We start from the raw sequence: 21843 nt of genomic DNA, 5'->3' as shown, positions 1-21843 counted from the left end.
TAAATCTATTTCTATTCATAGTAACTCCTTTAAAAGAAAGACAATTTCAGGTATTTTGTTGTTCCCGTATATTTTTAGTCATTATGTCAGTTCTATTGAGTCCCTTTTCCATCCTTCAAATATACGATTTGATGCCTTTAGAAATTAAAATAGGAAGAAAAATAAACACTCTTGGAGTAAACAACAAATTTTGTACAAAAAAAGATTGCACAAATTCGAAAAATGATTAATTTTAAAAAACAGAACTTGGAAAAATCACATCGTGTGATAAAAGTGACTAGATTTTTTCATTTTACTCGGATCTTATATATTAAAATTTAGTGAAAAATAGTTACTTAAAAGTTTCAACACTTTTTAAAACCATAAATAACCCAAAAACCTGTAATGACTTAATAATTATTTCATGTAATGCATTATGCACGCAGCTGACGTTGAGTAAAATAAAGAAAGAAACTTGTTAAATTGTATGCGTTTCCAACATTTTTTATGATTTTTAGGAAAAAAGAGAGTATTAATTTTGGTTTAGCCATATACAAACAGCATCCTATGCGTAGCATAATATTATTATTTATACCTTAAATGTTATTCATTTACACAGTGCGAGTTAAATTGCTATACTGAGACAACGGCGGCATTAGAATTTCCAAAAGTAGCCAAGCCATCACAAGGGCATAGGCCAATAATGAGAACAATAACCGCCGATGTCGCCACTATATAATCGATATATCCTTGACTATTGCATTATTATCATTATGAGGAATATTATCATTAACATTATGCTTTGACAGGAACTCTCGCCTCTGGGCCGTCCAATTGGGAGCTGCATAATCTTTGAGCAATGTCCAATTGGGCGACGGTATATCCGGTGATAACCAATTGAAATCAGCGACATCTGTATAATTATTTTGGGATTTATTCAAACCCGACTTGATGTAATCATTCTCCAGCTCTGGATAATCATAATTATATTCAGCTATATCGATGCCATTCGAATCTTCGATAATGGCTCGACAGGTGACATGCAAATAGATGCATACGGATTGAGAGGAATGCAAACGCAATTGCTGACAGGCAATGGCCAGAGTACAATTTGTAAGATGTTCGGCAAAAAATGATCTCGATATCGGGCCACATAGTATAGTGCAATGGGCGGCCTTGGAGATCTGTACAGAGCCCGGATGACCTTGCAGTTCAATTAGACAATGACTTAAATTCGAAATGGTTATATCCTGACCATTGACATCATCGCCCGATAGGATTAAATGTCTATTCTTCGAATTGGCTATGGTCCAATCAAATTGTTTGACTTTCTTTTCAGCTGTTTCCAATTTCTCCATTGCATCCGGTTTGTCAATCAATTGAGGTTTCTGTTTAACGTTCACACTTGTCTTTTTGCCACTAAAACCAAATTTCTTCTTTGGTATTAAACGTTGACGTGCCTCATCGCTGCTGCTGGTCAATGAATTTAACATATTTTGACAAGATTTGATTTTAAAATCCGATAGAAACATTGTGGATGCGGTTAAATAGTTTTGCAATTCCTGTATCTGCATTGTGATATCAGCAAAATGTTTGGTCAATTGATTCAAAGCTGGCGGCGCATCACCGCCACTCGTCAATTGAACACTCTTGATACTCTGCTCAATGTCGTAGGCACGTTGCCCGAAAGTTTGGGCAAAATAATCAACACCCTCATTTTCGATACAGTCTTTCGAACGTTGCTCCAATTTGACATCCAAATAATTTTGACGATCCTTGTTACGTTTATTGAGACGATCGAGTACATGATCTTTGCGTGTCCCATCTACAGAGTCCTCCATTGTTTGTTAATCCTTTAGCCACAATACTGAAATCAATCAATCTTTTAGTGTAAAAATCAATCTGTGTGAGTCAACTTCTCTTGTCATCCCTTGCACTTACCGCGCCCCGTGCCAGATGTTTTTTAAGTACTTAAGTTGCTGCAAATTCTGTGCTGCCAATACTTTGTGGAGGTCCTGAGATTACTTAAATTACGTATATGTCTATTTTCCGTTAGTTCAAAAATAAAAACCTAATAAAACCGAGTTAAAAACTCAACATATTAATTTACTATGTCTTACTTGTTATTGTTATGGAGAGAAATCATCGATGACACTATCGATAGGTGAATGTATCGATGTTTCCTTGACACAGCTGACATCAACAAAAACCTGTATTCGAGCCATGAGCCATAAGCACTATTTTCCCTTGACTCCGACTAGAACTAGTTCGTTCTTTTAATATATAATTTCGTGAATCTTTAAATATTTAATGAAGAAAATGTATGATATTATAGTTTTAAGTATAATAAATTGATAACAGAACCCAAACTTTTTTAGCGGCAAGTATCCAAGAATGTTTTTAACGATAATTTAGGGTCATTAATTCTGAATATTTCAAAATAAGTTAAAAAGATTTGGAACAACACCGTTTTGAGTTTTTAAAAATAAATATCTTTCGCATTCCGTTGTGAATTTTTTTTTTCATATTAAAAATTTTTACATCTTAATATGTTACCCTGTAAATATTATCGAAAGATTTCGATTCTCGAAAAGAAAGTTTGAATTAAAGAAAATTAAAAAGTAGTTTTCCTTGAATATCTCAAAAATGAGTGTCACTATCCACTACAAACTACGCCAAAAAACTATTAAAGATCCTTGCCGCAAAATTGGCTGATGCCACGTTTAATAAATTTTAAATTATTATTTCACAGCAATTAACAAAATGGTTTTGGAAAAACTGCTTTTAAAATTAGTAAAATTATATTTTTATATAGCTTTCGGGTAATACAAAACGATTTTACAGGCAATATCCAATCTTCTAGGGCATATCATTTTATAAATTTTAATATAGTTCCAAGAATTTAGTTAAGCTTTTTCCCTAGTTTAAAAAATAGTGGAAAACCATTTCTTCAGAAGACACCATTCGGTGTCTAACTCAATTTTTATTAAAATTTTTGGTAAAGATTCTTGTGGACAATATTACAATTTTTTTTTTACTTTGCAAAAATCTAACGACTTACAGCGGGAAACTTATATTTACCATTTTAAATCTATGTAAAAAAATTTTTTTTTTAAACTCCAGTGTAAACAAAAAAGTATAATAACAATTTACTGCTAAAAGAAAACAGCCTAGACAAAAAAACAATTACACTGTGACAAAATTTCCAAAATGGTTTCAATTAAATTTAAAACATTAAAATCTGCATATTCGAAATTGACAGGACATCCCTAAAAAATCTTCTAGAAACAAAAATCATATTTTTAGGATTTACATTTTAGATTTTACGGCATATCTTGGAAATCACTGATCCAATTTTAATCATTTTTGTAGGGTTGAATTGAAAAAATATCCCTTTATCTTTATGTTTTCCCCTACCGACAAAAGAACTTTAAATTTTACTTGTTTTTGTTAGGTTTTTTGCCTTTGAAATCCTTTGACGACACCAAATCATATAGAAATGACCTTTACCTCTAGAAGGATATTTAGGGACGTCCTGACAATTTCGACACTTGTAAAATCCAACTTAACACATCTTTTCACAAATACAAACATTTTCAAAATCTAAGATGTAGCCCGATTTAGCCTCATTATCTGCTTGCTTTAGCTTTGGTTTACCACTTAAAAGGTTTTAAATTTCAATGTTCGTGCAATCCAATCGACTTTAAGCCAAACTAAATTCATATTTTGTTAATAATATTTGGGATATTAAGCGGAAGGATATAGTTTTCGATTCTGGTCCATATTTGGCTCAATAATCTCCCCTGACAAAAGAAAAACTGATATCGAAATTATCAATTCAAAGCAATCAATTTAATAACTGTCTAAGTTTTGTGGGTATTGTGTGTATATTGCTTATTTGGCTTACAATTTTGAACATATTTACAATTGATTATAATTAAATATATATGTATAAACATTACTATTAATAAGGTGTGTGTGTTTGTGTGTGTGTGTCTGTGTGTGCTTTAAGTATGCATGCAAAATGTACTAAATAGCATTTGTACTTCTAAATAGTTTTAAATTCCATTCAACACTTGTCAACACTTATATACTAACAAAAATATATAAGTATATGTATATATATATTAAATACATCCTTTTTCCAACATTATTCAATTTGGTTTTACAGATTGTTTATGCTCACTTTTCTCTTTTCTAATGTGTGTGTGTGTGTGTGTTTCGTTTCTTGCTGTTTTCTATTCTTTTTTCGTTTTAAGGCACCTGGACACATACCTGAATGTGATAATGTGTGCGTGTTTTATGTTGTTCTATTTAGGAAAGTTAAGTTTATGTGTATAATTAAAATTAAGATTTGCTTTTCCAATCTAATTCTTAGCTACACAATGGTTTACATTTCAAGAATTTGGATTATACATACATATATGTGTACTTGTATATGGAAATAAGTATCGGTAATTAAGTTTTTTTCTGTTTTTGTTTTTTTTTTGTATAAGGTATTTAAAAACTTGTGCTCAAATGGCTAAATAACTAAGCTTAAACTGTTCCAATTAGTAATGCATATGACCAGCAAATGACTATTAAAAAAATACAAGCCACCAGAAGAAGCGATCTTGTCAACAAATATACATAAAAAATGGGAGTTGGGAAATTTTGTTGTTAAAATTAAGTAAACAATATTTGTTGTGTTTTGCTTTTTTTTTGTTTCTTTGTTTTTGATGATGATTTTTTTTCGGAATTGTGTGTATTTGGCCGTTTACTGGCTGCTTATATAGATCATGAGAGTTCGCCAATTGGAGCATTTTGAAGCCACAGATCGTGTATGAAGTTATAGAGATTATCACTGACGGCCACCTGAAATAAATGACAGAAGAGAAAATTAATTAATTATAATATTTAAGCTTAATGGACGAATGATAGTAATGATGAGGAATACTTCAATTTAAGGACTAATTGTAGGATTTAGTTCTTCCTACCTGAACGATTATACCAAAAAGCATACAGGGAATAATAAAATTGCCAAGAATATAAATCAATATGGGGATAATCCTCTATCTCTATCGTAGTACACTGAAACCTCGATAACCAACTTCGTTATTGCGAAAAACTCAACATAACGAATTTTTATAAAGTCCCCTGAAAAAACTAACACTAACGATAAGTACCTGAAGCAAATCAATGGAAAATGTCTGGTTTCCTTCAGATTCGTTATATCAAGGTTTCACTGTATATGAATAGATCACTATCACCTTCAAGTTTTAGAGACTGATGTGACAAACTTTGTGAATATCTGTGCAAATCCCCAAACTGAAATTTCAGCCATTGTAGGATCCCAAAAATATGACGCTTATGGATACAAATTCGAGTAAAAAGCTAAATTTTGTGAAAATTATAACTATTTTGTGTATATTGTTGCTTTTCAATAGAGATGAAGCCAGTCCCAGGCGGAGGGCAACAGAATTTTGCTTGAATTTTTATAAAACTTGTAAACGTAATTTAAAATCGAGCTAGAGCCTCTTGGTGAAAAAAAAACTAAAGTAAATATTTTAAGTTTCTTTTTTAAATATATCTGACAAATTTAGTTTAAAAAAAAAATCATATCGTTTTGTTGGTTTTTAAAGTTTCTAAAGGCATTTGAAGTTCAGCTGTATGTAAATGTATTCGCCTCATTTGAAAAGTTCAATTATTCGATTATTTCTTCTGGTTAATAAAACCAAAATTATGAAATAAATCAGAAAATTATCGAGTCTTAAAAGTGTTATAGTACTCTTCTTCTGAGAACTAAGCACTAGGTGGAACAAAATATATAAAGCTAAACTATTGTTGAGATTTACTAAAATATATGTTTTACAATACTCTCGCCGAAGTATCAAGGTCCAACCTATTTCTTTGATATATATGAATAACTTTTCATGTGCCTCGACAGTTTAAAATTGTCTATTAACAATGTTAGGTGGTTTTTTATTAATAGGTCACTTTAAAATATTTTAAAATGTTTCAAAAGGCGAATTCTAGAACTGCTTAGGGGGCTCCAATTTCCAATATTTCACAGCCCTAGTTCCGTGACTCACATAACAGATCATTTAAAATTCTGCCCTGATTCAAAATATGGGGATAGTTTTTCGATATCAGATTAAGAAACTCTCAATAAACGACTATTCTACTGAAAACAAAACCATATCAGATATTCCTGAATTCGCTAGAGTTATCATGGAACACTTAATACTCATTGACTCACTTATATTCACTCTACAAAACACAGAATTATCCAGATAATTGAACACAACTGAACATTTGAAACAACTGCTTAGAATTTCTTCACTTAAGATTAAAACAAAACATTCATCACTTTTTATCACTATCGTATAAGCAACCAATCTCTATCATAAACTCTAAATAGTTTTGTATGTGTAAATATATATATTCTAACCTTATATGGCGTTGGATTTAAGGTACGCTTGTGATCATTTCTCAGGGTCTTCAAAGAAATTTGAACCTTCTCCCGCACTTGCTCCAGTGTGGGCAATTGTTGGCATATTTTGCCAGATTTCCAATAGACCTTATACAACGATTCCACATGCGATGGTATGACATAGGCACGTTTCGATTCCTGAAACGGATGACGGCATAGAACTTTCTGTCCCACCGCCGGCGGTGGTTCTGTAACTTTTTGCAATAGATCAATCAGGGCATGACCATCGGCACTATATAAACGATATGCACTCTTATTGCCCGGCATGGTAACCTTTTCGACATCTTGACTTAGTTTAATACGCGGTTGACCATTGATCTCGACTAGTTTATAGACACAGCCCAAAGCTGGTTGGCGTTGACAAGTAACTGAAAAGAAAAGATGCAATGGTAAAAATCAGTTGTAGTTTAGTTTTAAATGATATTTACCCAAATGTGTGCCTATGCCAAAGCAATCAATTTTATGTCCTTGCTCATTCAGGCTCAATATGGTATCCTCATTGATGTCATTTGAGGCCACAATGGTTAGTTTATTGAACCATGGTACCTTGAAGCGTTCTGCAACCTTTTCAAAGGCCTCACGTGCCAGACAAGATAAATAGGCTAAATCACCGGAATCAATACGTATGCCCAATGCATGATAACCCAAATCGTTCAAGGCCAAGGCCACGGCACTGAAATTCAATAGACCGCTCCTAGATAGATACAACACAATAAAGAAAAGAGAGACAGAGAGAGATAGAGAGAGAGAAAGAAAAGTTAATTAAACAAATCATTTAAATTGTCATTCAAAACGTTTTTGCTTTCAAATTTAATTTTACAATTTTTGGTTTTGTTTCTTTGTTCGTTTGCCACTAATTTCAAAGCGAGTTGTTGTAAGGTGATTTAAACGTTATACAAAAACAAAATGGGCGTGTGCTTGTGTGAGATTTGTGGGGCATGGCTATAATGCAAAGTAAAACGATTAACTACTAGAACAATTCCATGTGCTATAAAAATGGTTACTAGTAAAAAAAACGTTCGCAAAACATTCTTTCCAATTTTTAATTTCTTTTTTTTTTTAGCTTTAAGAATTTTCTAGGTTTTTTTTTAGGCCTAGTTTTTGGAGCTTCGATTACTGAAAGCCATGCAGTGTGCTCTCTCGGACGCTTTGTTTTTTAATATATATTTGTAATATATTTATATATATTTATAACTATATACATTTAACAACAGGAACAAATTGGTAAATCAAAATGATATTAGACCCAAAAACAAATAGTAAAACGAAAATCGTTCAATTAAACAAATGTTCTTTTTTTTTTTTGTGGGACATATGGACAAACGTAAATATAGTTGATAATCTGTTAGAAGTTGGGGCGTAAAAGAAAGGGGGGCGTGTTTTATGAATACATTTGATTGATTCAGTGTATGTGTGTATATGTATGAGTGTATGTACTTTTTGTATGCATAACACGATTTTTTTTGATAAGAAACCGTTAACGTTAGAGATAAAATCAGAGAAAATTCTAAATTCGTTTCAACTGAAATCTATAAACTTATAGATTTAGAATAGTTTTCTTAAATTTCGTATTAATTATTTTTATCATTGATATTCATTTTTGTGACCCATTTGATTTCAATCTATTGCATACACAGGCTCAAAGTTATTTTAATTTAAAATTTTTAATTTAGAAATTTTTACTGCAGAAAACTTGATATAAATTTTAAAGTTGAAAGTTTTTGTATTAATTTAGTATTCTAATTTTAATACTCAATTTTTTTTTATTTAAATAACAAAAATTTTGGAATATTCTCCAAAACACTGAAAAATTTTACAACCAATAAAAACCAAAACACTAAAAAAAAAATGTTACATATTTAAGTTTTAAAAAAAATTCAGTTGGAAATCTTTTTAAAAAAAATTGCTAATTTTAATCAAATATAATTTTGTATAAAGCAATTTAATTAGAAATATAAAAATATTTATTATTTATTATTCATTGCAATTTATTAAGAAATATAAAATAATTTTGGATATTGGATAAAAAAAAAATTATTTCTAAAATAATTGCGTTTTGATAACAATTTGTCTAATTGTAAGATTTTTAGCTTTTTTATGAAAAACTAAGAAAATGTTTTTAAACTGAATCAAATGTTTAAATGAATTTTCCCTGAATTAATACAAATTTTCCTCTTATCGTTAACGGTTTCATTTGGTTTAATGAATGAGACAATGCATATTTTGTTGTTTTTGGTTGTTTTGTTTTTTTATTTTTTGGTAATAGTTTTTTGAGTTGATTGTTGACGATGCGTTTTACATACCTCTGCCAAAATAGTGCCGGGAAGTCATTTTATAATCTTATGTTAGATGGATTTATATTGTATTTATTGTTCTTGATTTGCTTTCAAGCTGATTCTGATTGAGATTAATGTTTAATCTTTTTAAATTCACACATATAATTTGGAAAAAAAAGACAAGAAATTATAAAGAAAATTTTGAAAAAAAAAACAAATGAAAAAAACATAAAAAATGAAAATGAAGAAGGATAAAATGAAATTGGAGTTTAGTTTTGAAAGGTGCCATTAAAATGTATTAATAAATATTAATGGAAAATTGAGAGAAAAAAAAGGCATTTAATTAGTAGGGTTAGTCAAAGAAAATTATAGCAAAATAAAAGAAATATATAGGGAAAAATTTAGTAGTTAACAAAAAAAGCACATCACCTGAAATTCTTGTTTGATTGAGTCACCTTATTTTTTGAGTGTTGGGAGGCCAATTTTACTTGTTGTTAACATAGAAAGCACATTCAAATACATGAATATATATATATATATATTTACATATATGTATATGGTATGTATGTATATATAGGCATGTACATATATGTTACTTAAATTTTGAATTTAGTAGCAATTTTGTTGTTTTGTTATATAATGAATATCGATTGATGCAGATGACATAACCATGCAGAGAAGAAGAGCCTTAACCGAAAAATTATTGTTTGAAATAAATATATACTAATAAAAAATACCTGAGGTTAGTAGATGATTAAATGATTATGTTTTGAAAGACTTTAGAATTCGAAAAAAAAATAAAATAAAGGAAATGAAAACTCTCTTATTATATTCTTGCAGTAAACCTTAAAACTTGTTCAGAGTATAAACTTATACTTATTTAGTACTTATCTTTATAAACTAAATGTTTATTTTAATACATTCTTTTATTATAAAATCACAATCAAAAAAACAATCATAAAGATTAATGAATGAATCATTGAAATCGTATAAACAACAATCTACATTTTGAGATCAGCTAAATCAAGTTCGTCTTATTTCGATTCAAAAAGTTAAGCTCTACACCGACAAAATTGAATGGTCATTTGAATAGGTATTTAAAATATAATCATAGGCCAAATAATAAAGCCCAATTCGGAAAGTTTATAAAGATATGTTGTACAATTTACAACATTTTTGGAATCTTGTTATTTACTAAAAAACTAAAAAAGATTTCTTGTTCTTTTAATTACTAATCGCAACTAAAGAAAGATTCGTATTCTTCTAATTCTTCATGAAGACTTTTCCTACTATGTATATCTTTCATTATAGAATTTGAAAACTCTATAAAGATATATTTTACAACTTTTTTAAATATTCCAATCGTTACAATTTCACAATGATTCTTGCCCATAAAATTCTTTTAATTCCTTAATTTCAGTTAATTATCTAATTGCCTTAATAAATTTATAGAAAATCTATGACAAACACATATGGAATTTACGAATTTCACAAAGATTTTTGGTATATCTGAATACAAGAATGTGATGTTATAATTCTGAAGCAAACTTCCTTTCTGCTGAGAACTATTCATCCAAACTAAACAAAATATAATTCCTTTTCAATTCTAACTCAACTTACTCACTAAAATTAATGACTTTTCTAATTCTAATTCAAATAAATCCAAGATCTTGAACGACATTTGAGTTTTTAAGTTAAGGAACTGCAAGAATATATAAACTACGGATTGCCGTGTTCAGTTTCCTGAGGGTTATTATGTTAGAATCTCGCTTTGTTTTCTGTTGTTGCCTAACTGAAATTGATTTTTTTTTTTTTTTTTTGCGAATTTACCTGAATGACTTCTCGACATATTTTGGTAGGTATGCTGAACCATTCGACGAAGCTGTTGTTTTTGTTGTGGTTGTTGTTGGTGTGATGATTGAAGTTGAAACAATTTGATTTGGCTCTTTAATGGTTAGGCTACTACCATTATGGTTACCATTTTGTTGACCATTTTCTAGGGTCTTATGACCATTGATTTTGATTTTATTATGTCCATTTGATAATTTGCTAAAACCATTTTTACTTGTTGTTGGAGCTGTTGTTGCTTTTGTTGTTGTTGTTGTTGCTTTTGTTGTTGTTGTTATTGTTGAACTGTTGTTGATATCAGTTTTAACTGATGAAACTGATGATGATAATTGTGTAATTTGTTCTGTTTCTCGGCTGTTACAAAAATACTTTTGATTATTACTTGGAAAGAACGCAAAAAGTAAAACAAACAAACAAACGAACGGAAAAAAAACTAAACTAAGTTAGAAAAAAAAAAACTCAAAAATTTAAATCTCAAAATTCAAATTCAAAAACACAAATAATAATGTTATATAAGACATATTGAGTGCAAGCTGACAGTTACAACAAGTTATTATATATGATAGTTAATATTAAAACTTCTCAAACAAAAAATAAAAAATAAATAACACACGAAAATATATATATTCAGGGAGGAAAATGTCTGGAAGGGGTCGGGGGAAGGAGAGAGAAAGGTGGGCGAAACTAAAATCAAACAGGAATATGAAAAAAAAAACAAAATACAACTCGAAAACTCAAAAACCAAAACCGTTCCGAGAGAATCTGCCTAAAAGCGAAATACCTCTTAACATCATACGTATCGACAAGGGCCATAAAGCCATCCGGAAATGCAATGGCATATGACACCATGGCAGCCAATTCGCCTTCACTTGACTCCTCCGTCGAAACATCAAGGACATGCGATAGCATCTGACGGTGTCGTATGGCATGCTCTAACAAATCCTCCATAATGCCTGTAAAAAAAAATAAAAGTGTAGATATTAACACGGGACAACAGAATCATAATTGTTCATTCTTGCATGATCTTTTTATACAGTTGTCTACAAATTTCAACTGCTGGTCTCGTATCTGCAGTAAGTTCTTTTCGCATCAGCTCTAGTTCTTGAAATACTGGTAACCTAGTGAGTTTGAATGAATAACTAAATGAAATATGAAAACCTTAAATCCTTTTTTCTTGGATTCGATATAGGAAAGATAGTTCCATCTTGAGATGTATTGCTTATTTCTCTAAAACCGAAAGTCCCGCAAAGACAAAAGAACTTGAAATCTCATTTTTTCTTTGAAATTTGTTGACTTTGATGTAAAATGAGATGAAACCAAATTTATTGTTACTGCATACTAAAGTATAGAGTATTAGAATTTTTGACAAATATCGCATACAAAATGGTGAAGCTACATACATATATACGATTTTACTATTTTTCGTTGTTTTCTTCTTAACTTCTTAATTTTTTTGTATATTAGTTCATTTTAAATATCTACATTCTAAAATATTTAGTTTTTGGTTATGAATCAAAAATATTTTAGTGCTTAACTATCAAGTTTCAATTATTAGAATTTAGAGAATCACCAATTTATGAGCCTCTCTGAGTATTAAAAATATATGTTTCTTCATCTTTATGAGCCCTCCTAATTTAATTAACACTTACCCGTTTGCTTATGTTTTAGTAGACGCGTTTTCAACTCGCCAACGCTACTAAAACTAGTGATATAGGCATGCGCATGAGTTCCCTTCACGGGAATGTTGAAAAGTTTACCAGCCAAGACATTGGAAGTGCCATCAAAGCCACCTGTAAGGTAAATAGAAATACAAACCATAATTGTAAATACAAATAGTAATAGACTTGGCTCTTAGCCGGCTTGAACTTAATATGTATAAGATTATTAATTCGTAAGCAGCCCAGAAGAAAAGCAAGTCGTCCGAATTGCTAGTTCTAGAACCAACAAGATCTACAATCAGCAGATCAACAGCTTCTGACATCGACTCTAGAGTTGGTTTTTGGCATAAAATACAATTTTATGAACAATTTTGGTTTCACTACAATTAACTACTGTTTCTCAGTGAAAATACGTAGATACGGATTACCCGTGATTCTGCATTGAATTTGAACTTCGTTTGAACTGATTGCTTACAGTCCCAGTACAGTTTCGATGACTAGCAAGATGGGCAAGGTAGGTTATTGTCAGTGCAAAGACGATCATTCCGACATGGTGTGATAATTGCATTGATAAGCAACAGAAGGGGCAAGAGAGAGATACAGAGTTGACACGGGACTTATGTTCTATATGGCAACTGCCCAGTGATCTATTAAGAATATCGTATCTTTAACGCTTGAACTAGTTAAGAATTATAACTAAATGAAGGAAAAAAGAATGGCAAAAGTTGCTTCCCTATCAGATCTTTGAAGCTTAAACTAGTTTGGGATAACAAATAGTTAGCGTAAGTGCTTTGCCATATGGTAAGTCTTAATATATGATAGCTATACGAAAGAAATGTAATAAATATGAAATCAAACTGCTTCGAAAACGATCACGAGTTAAAGTTAGAATACAAATCTCTTATATTATGTACAATTTTTTCATAAAAAATTCCAAGCAATATGCAAAAATACTTAAACCTCAAGCCTCTGATAATAATATAACTTAAATGACGACTTTAAATGGCGACTACTAAGCCCTTGACGCATTTGATAAGTCCTCTCTAAGTAATAAAAATAATGAATAGATAATGATGAAGTGGATAGAAGCTAACTTTGGCGCTGTCGAAGTTCATATACCCTCATAGGGCAATGCATTTAAAAAATGTTTTATTTACTTGTTTCGACCGATTAATTAATTCCATTTCATCCATAATACGATAAGATATACCAAACCAACATTTTGAAGATTGTTTTAACAGAAATCACCTTGGTGAGTCTATTTTGAGACCTCTTGTTTATTGAAACAGTTTTTTTTCTTACTAGATTTAAAAACAACCTAAAAAAGAATCGTTTTTGATATAAATATGACTTTAAAACGAATTGTATGATGCAAAATTTGAGTCCAAAACAAGTCGAGCAGGATCATCCATAATATTTGTTTTATGTCTATGATTAAAAAAAATGACTCGAACTGATTAAATGAATGGGTTATAAGCATCCCATCAAGAGGGATCGTGGCTAGGGTACGATTAGGTACAATTAGGGTATGATTAGAGAACGATTTCATTTATGACTATAATAAGAAATTCTAGAAAATGCTGGGTGAGATTTCTTACTCACATTATGAGACAATTCTCAGAAGACAAACTTTTCGAGCGATTCTTTTTTTGGCTCCGCTCCATTGATCAGTAACAGCAACTCGAGAATGAGTTGAGAATGAGAATAAGTGATATTAAAATCGAAAACGACATTCCTCTAATTGGTTTGGATAAGAGCTCTCAAAAATCAGCTACCGATTTCAATGAAACAAATGAAAGAATATATTGCTATTAAGAATGTTGTGGCGAATTGTTGGAAACCTTCCCAAGACAATATTGTTAACAGTGTATTGGTCAGGACAGTGACGTAAACGTCCAAGATCAAAATGAAGATGAGTCAATTAAGGCTGAATAAGCTATAATCAGCTTAACTCTCTTGGCTCCTTCGGGTTAAAGCTTCTTCCGGACATACCGTTGGTCCCTTGAGCGTCGTTATAATCGGATTCGTATGTAGTTCGTAATTCCATAATAACCTTAGCAAGGGTATACAAAATGTTAACAAATTGAATACAATCATATGTTTCAAATAAAAACAATTGAATGTGATACCCTTGAAGGGTACCTTGAAGCTATCACAGCTCGTGACTCATGACATCGTGATATTGATTATATAGAAAAAAAACAACAACAAAAAAAGAATGGGGTAAAACCCAACGGGTACATATGTACGTATATAATTGAACGCACATTAAAAACTTTTAGCGTTGAAATTTACTTCTTCTGCTTTTTTGTTCCTCCTCGGAAGTTACGATGTGTGAGCACCAAATTGAAAGTTGACTGACAGAGGCGGTACCAGGCACCTATCCTGGCACCGAAAAAAAATAATACCAAAACCAAAATCCAAACGTACCTAGGTACATACATACATTGTGAGCATACATGGACATATTGCGTGTGCCACCCACTTTATGGCTTTATGACGCATTTAGTTTAACACATAAACAACAAACAGAGTGCGAGAGAGTGAGAGAGAGAGAGAAAGAGAACCGATTGAGCCGTTCTTGAACTTTGAGGAAGAACAAGCGAGGGCGTGCCAGTGGAAAGAGATGAAGAGATGGTAACTATAGGTAGAAGGAGTGCAAGGAGCAGGCTTGTGACAGTGACACATCCTTTGCATGCAAGCACATCATAAAAGCGCACAATATATGACAAGAGCTTGGCACCAAAGGACAGCAAAGACGGTAACCGATCAATGCAGGAAACCCCACTATATTTTGCTTTTGATTCTTCGCTGCTTTTCTCCCTCGTTTTTTGGCGTTTTTAATTGATAATGAGCCGTCTGCATGCAATTTGGCAATGCCAAAAAAAATGTTATATGCATATGTATCGGGCCTTTATGGTTTGACCTTACTTGTCATGGTCCCGCGAGGCGTGTGAAAGTTTAGCTTTACCTGTATAAGAGTATTTTGATGCGGATAGGCCACCATCTGGGCCCTGGGCGCGACGCAAACCAAATTCCAATAGTTTTACATGTTTACCAGCCACCATGCGATATCTGGCAGCATTGGTGGCCATTAAACTAAAAGAAAGAAACAAGTAAGTAAATGATTAATAACTAGGTCAAATGAGTCAACTGACTTGGGATAAATCAATTTATTTTATTACCTGGCATAGTTAACCAATGTTAGAAGCGTTGTTTCCAATAGTTGTACTATAATGAGAGGACCTTCTATTTTTATAATTGGTACCCTGCAAAAAACAAAATAAAATGCCAACAAAAGATTAGAGGTTTTTATAATATCAACAAATATTTATCAACTTTCGTCTGAGTTTCATATTAGGGTATATAAAAAAGAGATTAGTTATCATACTTAATTATTTCTACCTATTATTAAGCAAAAAATTTATCATAGAGATTACATATTTTATGCCTACAATGTGTTCTATTTCTTGCCCAGCTATAAAAATAAAAGAAATTCTTATATATTTACTCATTTAATGTGATCTAAACTTAGTAAATAGTCCAAAGATAATATAATACTATAATATTCATAACTATCATCTTAAAATCTAATGGCGATATATGGGAAGGGAACTGATGGTAATGGGAAGGGAAGGGAATGGGGTGGGAATGGGATGGGAAGGGGATGGGAATGAGATGAGCAGGGAACTGACATTTTTAAACAATAAATACATTTATTGAGATGTTGAAGACTTAAAAATACATACTTTAGGTCTTTATTTTTTGTTGCTAACAAATAGTTATACGTCATTTTAATATGCAGAAGTACAGTTGTATTTGTATATGCTAGCTAATATCCTAGCTGAAAATTAGAGGGTTTTTCTGGCTTTAATGTTTTTTTTAGTTTATTTCTAGAAACCCTGCCAAGCTTTGCTGTGCCCGCTTTTGAAAAATTAAAATGGCGACTATATTTGAGATTTAAACTATCCTATTTCTCAAGTTATATCGAAGTTATATTTAATAAATACTATTTAAAACAACAACTTTTATGTTTATTTTTTATTGATTTTGAAAGGGCAAATGCTATATTTTTAAACAATGTTATTTGTTTGTTAAATGATCCAAAAATGTTTATGTTATGGTTTGTTATGTGTTTATGGAATATCCTATAATTTGAATATAAATTACTATAATTTATTAGAAAATTGTAATCAGTTCTCTGGGTCTAAGTTTTGTCGGCCTGTGTTACCTTCATATTCTTAGTCATTATGACTTTACTATTCATTAATAACTCAATTTAGAATCAACATAAATCAACCTGGAATCAGTGTAATAAGACTCGAAACTTTTGTTTTTTTTTCACACATATATCATGGTTAACATGAGTCGATACTTAAATGCAATCAAATAAATCATTTGGAATGATATATTTAAACTTTAATTTTTACCAAAGACTACAATCTCCCCAGACATATTTCGAAATCTTATAGATAGCCAAAATTATTACTGAAAAGTACAAAAATTATATTTTTTCTGATTTAGATATGATTAAGATAACTATAAGAAGTTAGTTCACCTTTTTTTAAAGTATAATGTATATTATTTTCACAATTTATAGATGATAGTATATAGAATTTCAACAATTGACAGTAATGGCGAAGTCTAATTGCAAATTATTAACCTAACGAACTTATGCTAGTTTTTCTCAAGTCGTTAACAAATGCCCCCTTTATATTAAAAGACATGAACGGGTCTTCAAAATATATCCAATTCCGATATTACAGTCAACCCGCCGCTGGATCTGACCATGCCTACTTATATATGTACACATGTAAGTCTATATCTTTCATATAAAACAAATGTTTTAGCTTACAATTACCTTAACCCTGTAATTTTCCTTGTAGTTATAATATTCACGGCCCTAATTTAGGGTCATTACCCTCATGTTGGACAAATTGGTTACATCATCAAAAATTAACGTATGAATAAGAGAAGGAAATACCTAATTTCTTACTATTAGCCAGAACTATATTTAATCTTATCCTATATCTACATTAATCGTAACATGTATTCTAACCGTGGAAAGGCTACAGTGCCCTCATCAATGGCATACAAGGTGACATCTCGTGCTGTTAGATTACCCAAGTACTCAAAAAACTCATTCTCAATGCCCTCGGGTAATGTTTGCTTTAGGTATTCAATGTCTGAAACAAATACAATTTCAAGATTAGCTATCAAAGAAATGATTCAAACACATTTACTCACCGCTTTGGGAATAATGGAAGCTATCCAAAAATTTAAGGCATTCCTCGAGGCCGGCGAATATGGTAAATTCACCATGGAATGGATTATTGCGAAAGAATAAATCGAAAACAGCCTGATCATCGGTTTTATCCGATTTCCAGTATGCATAGGCCATTGTAATTTGATACAAATCTGTTGACATAGAAATAAAAATGAACGTTTTTGTTTTTATGACTGTGCAATATAACCGAAAACAAAAAAATATATATATTTATATATATAGATATATGCATTTGTATGGGAGTAACAAAAAATTAACCCACATGCTCAGATAAGATACACGCTCAAAGTTCATGACGCGTGTATTTGTACGAGTGAGTGTAGGCAATTAAACGCCACAAACAAATATACAACAAAAAAAATAAAGGTACACAAAATAAAAATAAAAAAAAAGAAGCGAAATGAAATGCAAATTCTTATCTAAGTGCAAAGACCCAATATACTTATACTTTTTGGTCTAATCTAAGGGTATATACATTTTGGTAACAAGCCTGAAATAATTCTTCAAAAGAAACTCGATACATATAAAAATAAAATAAATGAAGAATATTTAATAACAATAAATATAAAATGTAGGTAAAGTTACACAAAAATTCAAATTTTGTGTGGATTTTGTTGTTGGGAGCTTTAAAAACATTAAAAACAAACGTTACTCAATCTTTCAACAGTTCCACAAATCAATTTCAATACACTTAAAGAATTCCCAAAATTACCCCATAGAGGTAATTTATGATTGTACACCAAATTTTTGCGATTTTTATCTAATCTTCTTTTTGTGGGCGCAGGTTGAGGTTTGATATTATAGATAATAATTACCCTTTTATTATGTTTCGTCAAATAAACTCAGCACAAATATTTGCAAAAGGGTGTAAACACTTTAAACACACTTTATCCAAAGTTAGCCTGGCATTCTGTTTATATATTTGTTGTTGTCTGAGTTTATATATACATATGTATATCGAAATTAAAAATAACTTAGACCTGAAAACCGAAAGCGCCAAATTGTCTAAAAGAAATGTAAACACTAAATGTCAGACTAATGATTGGCAAAATGGTGACTAAGTACATACATATATACATTTTGGAATCGAAAAGAAATTGAAAGTAAACTTGGATAGGAATATATTATTACTTATTACAAATGACGAAATTTGAAAATAACTCTCAGAGATTAATATATATGTATGTATTCTTAATTAGTATTGAAATTTGGAAAAGGCTTTTAAATGTTAAAATATATACAGAAACATTTAATAAAAAGCTCAAAAACGCCGATTTTGAAATTATAGTATACATCTATAACCGGCTGAGGTGCGTTGAATAGAAGATATCTTAACTCAAAAGAGCACAAAGAAGGCTTTTTTGCCAATATTTCAAGTTATGTAGCATCAAAGTTTAAATTGACTCAAGCTTAGGAGATATCCTAACCTACAAACACAAAAGAAGACGGTTTTCGCCAGTTTTTGAGGTTATGAACCATTCCATTCCATACCATAAATGCTTAAGCCCTCCCTATTAAATCAGAATATTTGCATTGAATATGAATTTAACGCAACGTTATTTATTAGAAGGATATATGATTCTGGTATCTGATTCTCAAAACAATAGTTTAATGTTTAAAAAGTGAAACTTTGTATGTTATAAATGAAAACAAAATTCCAAACGTACAAAAAAAAAATCAAATGAAAGCTAAAACGATGTAACCACAATGGTGTACAATTAACAAAGTAGATGCAAAATTCCTTACAAATTTTTAAAAATTACAACAAATTTTGTTTTAAAGTAATTAAACCGAAAATGCATGCAAAATAAAGCATTTTTTGAATTTAACTACTTGATTCAATTGAAAAGAATTTGGAATAAATAAGTTTATTAAAAGTTAATTAGTTTAAGAATAGAAAATAATTAAATGAAAGTTTTATCTTTAACCTGTTCTTTAACTTGTGTCAATTAAAAAAATATAGACATACTTAATATGGCGATTTTCCAATAAAACTTAATTACATGATGCAATTTTTAGTTAATTTTTTTGTTTGTTGATTGTTTGACCTTGGTCTAAGAAACTTACCGGTAAGTAATGGCTGAACGACACCATTTTGATTCATACGCCCGCGATCCATAAATTGGCCACCGCCTGAATTGCAACCCAATTCACGGTCATTCATGATGACGACAATCAGTTATTTGTTGGTATTGTTTTTGTTGTTGTTTGTCTTGTTGTATATATTTTTTTATTTTTTTTTTCTTTTTGCTGATTCTATTAAAGAGCACGAGCACACGAGGCGTATTAGCAATAAATGTGCCAAATTATAAATTAATTAATTAATTTGTTTTTGTTGATGATCTGACTAAAAGGCGTTGAACTCTATATGTATATAAAACAGTTTTTCAATTCGCCTAGAGATGATGACGTAAGAGGAGCACCCTGTATACGAATAGTGTTGAAATAGTTTAACATTTAGAATAAAACGCAAAAAGAGAGAAAACAGATTCACACTTCACAATGCAAAAACGAAACTACAATGATTATGAAATTAATTATTCTTATCAGTCATTCAAGACGAATGACTGGGTCATTCAGCCGGCATACAAATTATGATAACACACTTTTATTTTTTTGATCACGACAAACAACACTTTTGATTCTTCACGCTTATCGTCGCTGATAGATAGATAAATTATTTATTTAGACCGCATAGACAAAACTTTTCCGCTAAGCGTTTGAAGCTCAACTGATGATTTGGCCGCCTGGTCTGGCCTGGTGAGTGAGTTAACTTTAGTGAGCAGCAGTAGCGGCAGCGGCAGCGTACAGTGTGGCAAATGTCATGAAAATTTAATTAAAAATTTCAAATATTGAATTTTAATTTCTGAAAATAATTTTATGTGCCATTAAGGAACATTCGAAGGACAATATTTTGGAAAATATTATCAAGCAAATAGATTTGTTAATTTTATGGCCACATTCATAGATTAATAGGTGTGAACATGAGGATTTGTATTTGGGAAAGTTTCTGTACAATGATTTAATGGCTATTTGCCAAGAATAGATACTTTTCTTATAAAGGTTTTAACTGGAAAACTGTATTTTTTTTGTCCTAATAATAGTTTATCTTTTAAAATGTAAATTTTTTTACTTTTATATATGTAAATCTCTGTGATAAGTCAAAGGGAAATTAATAAAATGAATATAATTGTTTCTGTTTATGAAACAAGAGGAGAACGTGGCGTATGCGATATGAGTATATAAGAAACCACTTTAAATTTTTAATTTCAGCTATTTCATTTTTATATTTCGTACAGGTTCCCCTGGGTTTAGCCTTGGCTTTTATCAATGGTAAATTTAAGAAACTCCATTTACTTCTTAAAAGCTTTTTAATGGATTTGATACACTGTATGTAGCTGCAAGCCGAAAGAGTGGCAAAATGAGAGAGCGAAAGAGAGAGAAGGAGAGCGAACGAAAGCGGGTAAACTGATTGCAGTTTTGTTGTTGTTGCTTTTGATAGTAGGGAGAACAATTTGTTGTTGTTGTTGTTGTTGATGGTTACCCCTAGCAGCCGGTCATAAAGGGGGTTTGTTTATTTCGGCAGATGTCGCTGCCGCCGCCAACATCGCTGCTGCTTGCTGATTCTTATTGATTACACACAACGTGTTGCTGCTACTGCTGCTGCTGGGCTGCATGAAGCCACCTTCATGAAGGTCAAGAGGCGAATTGTTTCATTCACTGTTAGAAGGGTGGGCGTGGTTTTTAGAAATTGTAATGCAATCACAAGCGCATTTTCTCCCGCTTTTATGTCATTCTACACTATGCCCCACATTCACTTTCTATGCAATTCAACTTAGTTTTAATTCATAATTTGCCCGCTGTGGTTTATTTATATTTTATCATTTAATTATAGCATCACACACACACACACCCACAAGTTTCACACCTGGAACGAATTTCAAAAATACTTTGTTCTATTTTTGATTGCTTTTATCATAAATTGATTTATTTTATTTGCACATTGCTTAACTGTGTTAACAAACTTTGATTTGAATTCGAACGATTTATTTCACCGTTTTGTTTTATTTTCATTAAAAACCAAACTATAAACTAACATTCCTCTAATGCGCGCACACTCCAGCTATTTGTATTATTATGTTATCGGTAGGGCGGAGCAGCCTGTCGATATGTTATCGGAGCAACATGGCGATTTAATATCGTTATCAGCGTTGTCGGAGCAACGCTATCGGTTATCGATGTCAGCATTTGGCGCAATTTTAAGCGCTTCAAGCAACAGGCGACTTGAACTTAAAATATAATTCTTTTAAAATTTTCAAGCTC

At 31.1% G+C, this 21843-nt stretch overlaps 2 protein-coding genes across 4 annotated transcripts; both read right to left on the bottom strand.

Annotated features, from left to right (window-relative positions):
• Positions 1-559: 559 nt before the first annotated feature.
• On the bottom strand, positions 560-2126 carry LOC6641614 (tubulin-specific chaperone C). Its single transcript, XM_002064513.4, has 2 exons — positions 1921-2126; positions 560-1846 (listed from the first exon to the last, which is right to left on the bottom strand). The coding sequence occupies exon 2, from the start codon at positions 1818-1820 to the stop codon at positions 711-713; it is 1110 nt and encodes a 369-aa protein (XP_002064549.1). The 5' UTR covers positions 1821-1846; positions 1921-2126; the 3' UTR covers positions 560-710.
• Positions 2127-3809: 1683 nt separating this feature from the next.
• Positions 3810-21658, bottom strand: LOC6641615 (nicotinate phosphoribosyltransferase). 3 transcript variants are annotated; one of them, XM_023175441.2, is made up of 11 exons: positions 19588-20016; positions 17481-17651; positions 17293-17419; positions 15419-15502; positions 15205-15332; positions 12225-12365; positions 11357-11528; positions 10558-10929; positions 6880-7145; positions 6410-6819; positions 3810-4833 (listed from the first exon to the last, which is right to left on the bottom strand). In XM_023175441.2, exons 1-11 carry the CDS (start codon positions 19682-19684, stop codon positions 4756-4758), a joined length of 2046 nt encoding a protein of 681 aa, XP_023031209.1. In that variant the 5' UTR covers positions 19685-20016; the 3' UTR covers positions 3810-4755. The 3 variants fall into 3 exon arrangements, with proteins under 3 accessions (XP_023031209.1, XP_002064550.2, XP_046866906.1); XM_002064514.4 differs by lacking the exon at positions 10558-10929 and having other exon boundaries at positions 19588-19944; XM_047010950.1 differs by lacking the exons at positions 3810-4833; positions 6410-6819; positions 6880-7145 and adding exons at positions 8755-8870; positions 21434-21658 and having other exon boundaries at positions 19588-19944.
• Between the last annotated feature and the right edge of the window lie 185 nt (positions 21659-21843).

This window comes from Drosophila willistoni (genome assembly GCF_018902025.1).
Source record: "Drosophila willistoni isolate 14030-0811.24 chromosome 2R unlocalized genomic scaffold, UCI_dwil_1.1 Seg200, whole genome shotgun sequence".
Lineage (NCBI taxonomy): Eukaryota > Metazoa > Arthropoda > Insecta > Diptera > Drosophilidae > Drosophila > Drosophila willistoni.
Note: the sequence above shows the minus strand (reverse complement) of the source record. Positions and strands in the feature narration are given on the sequence as shown.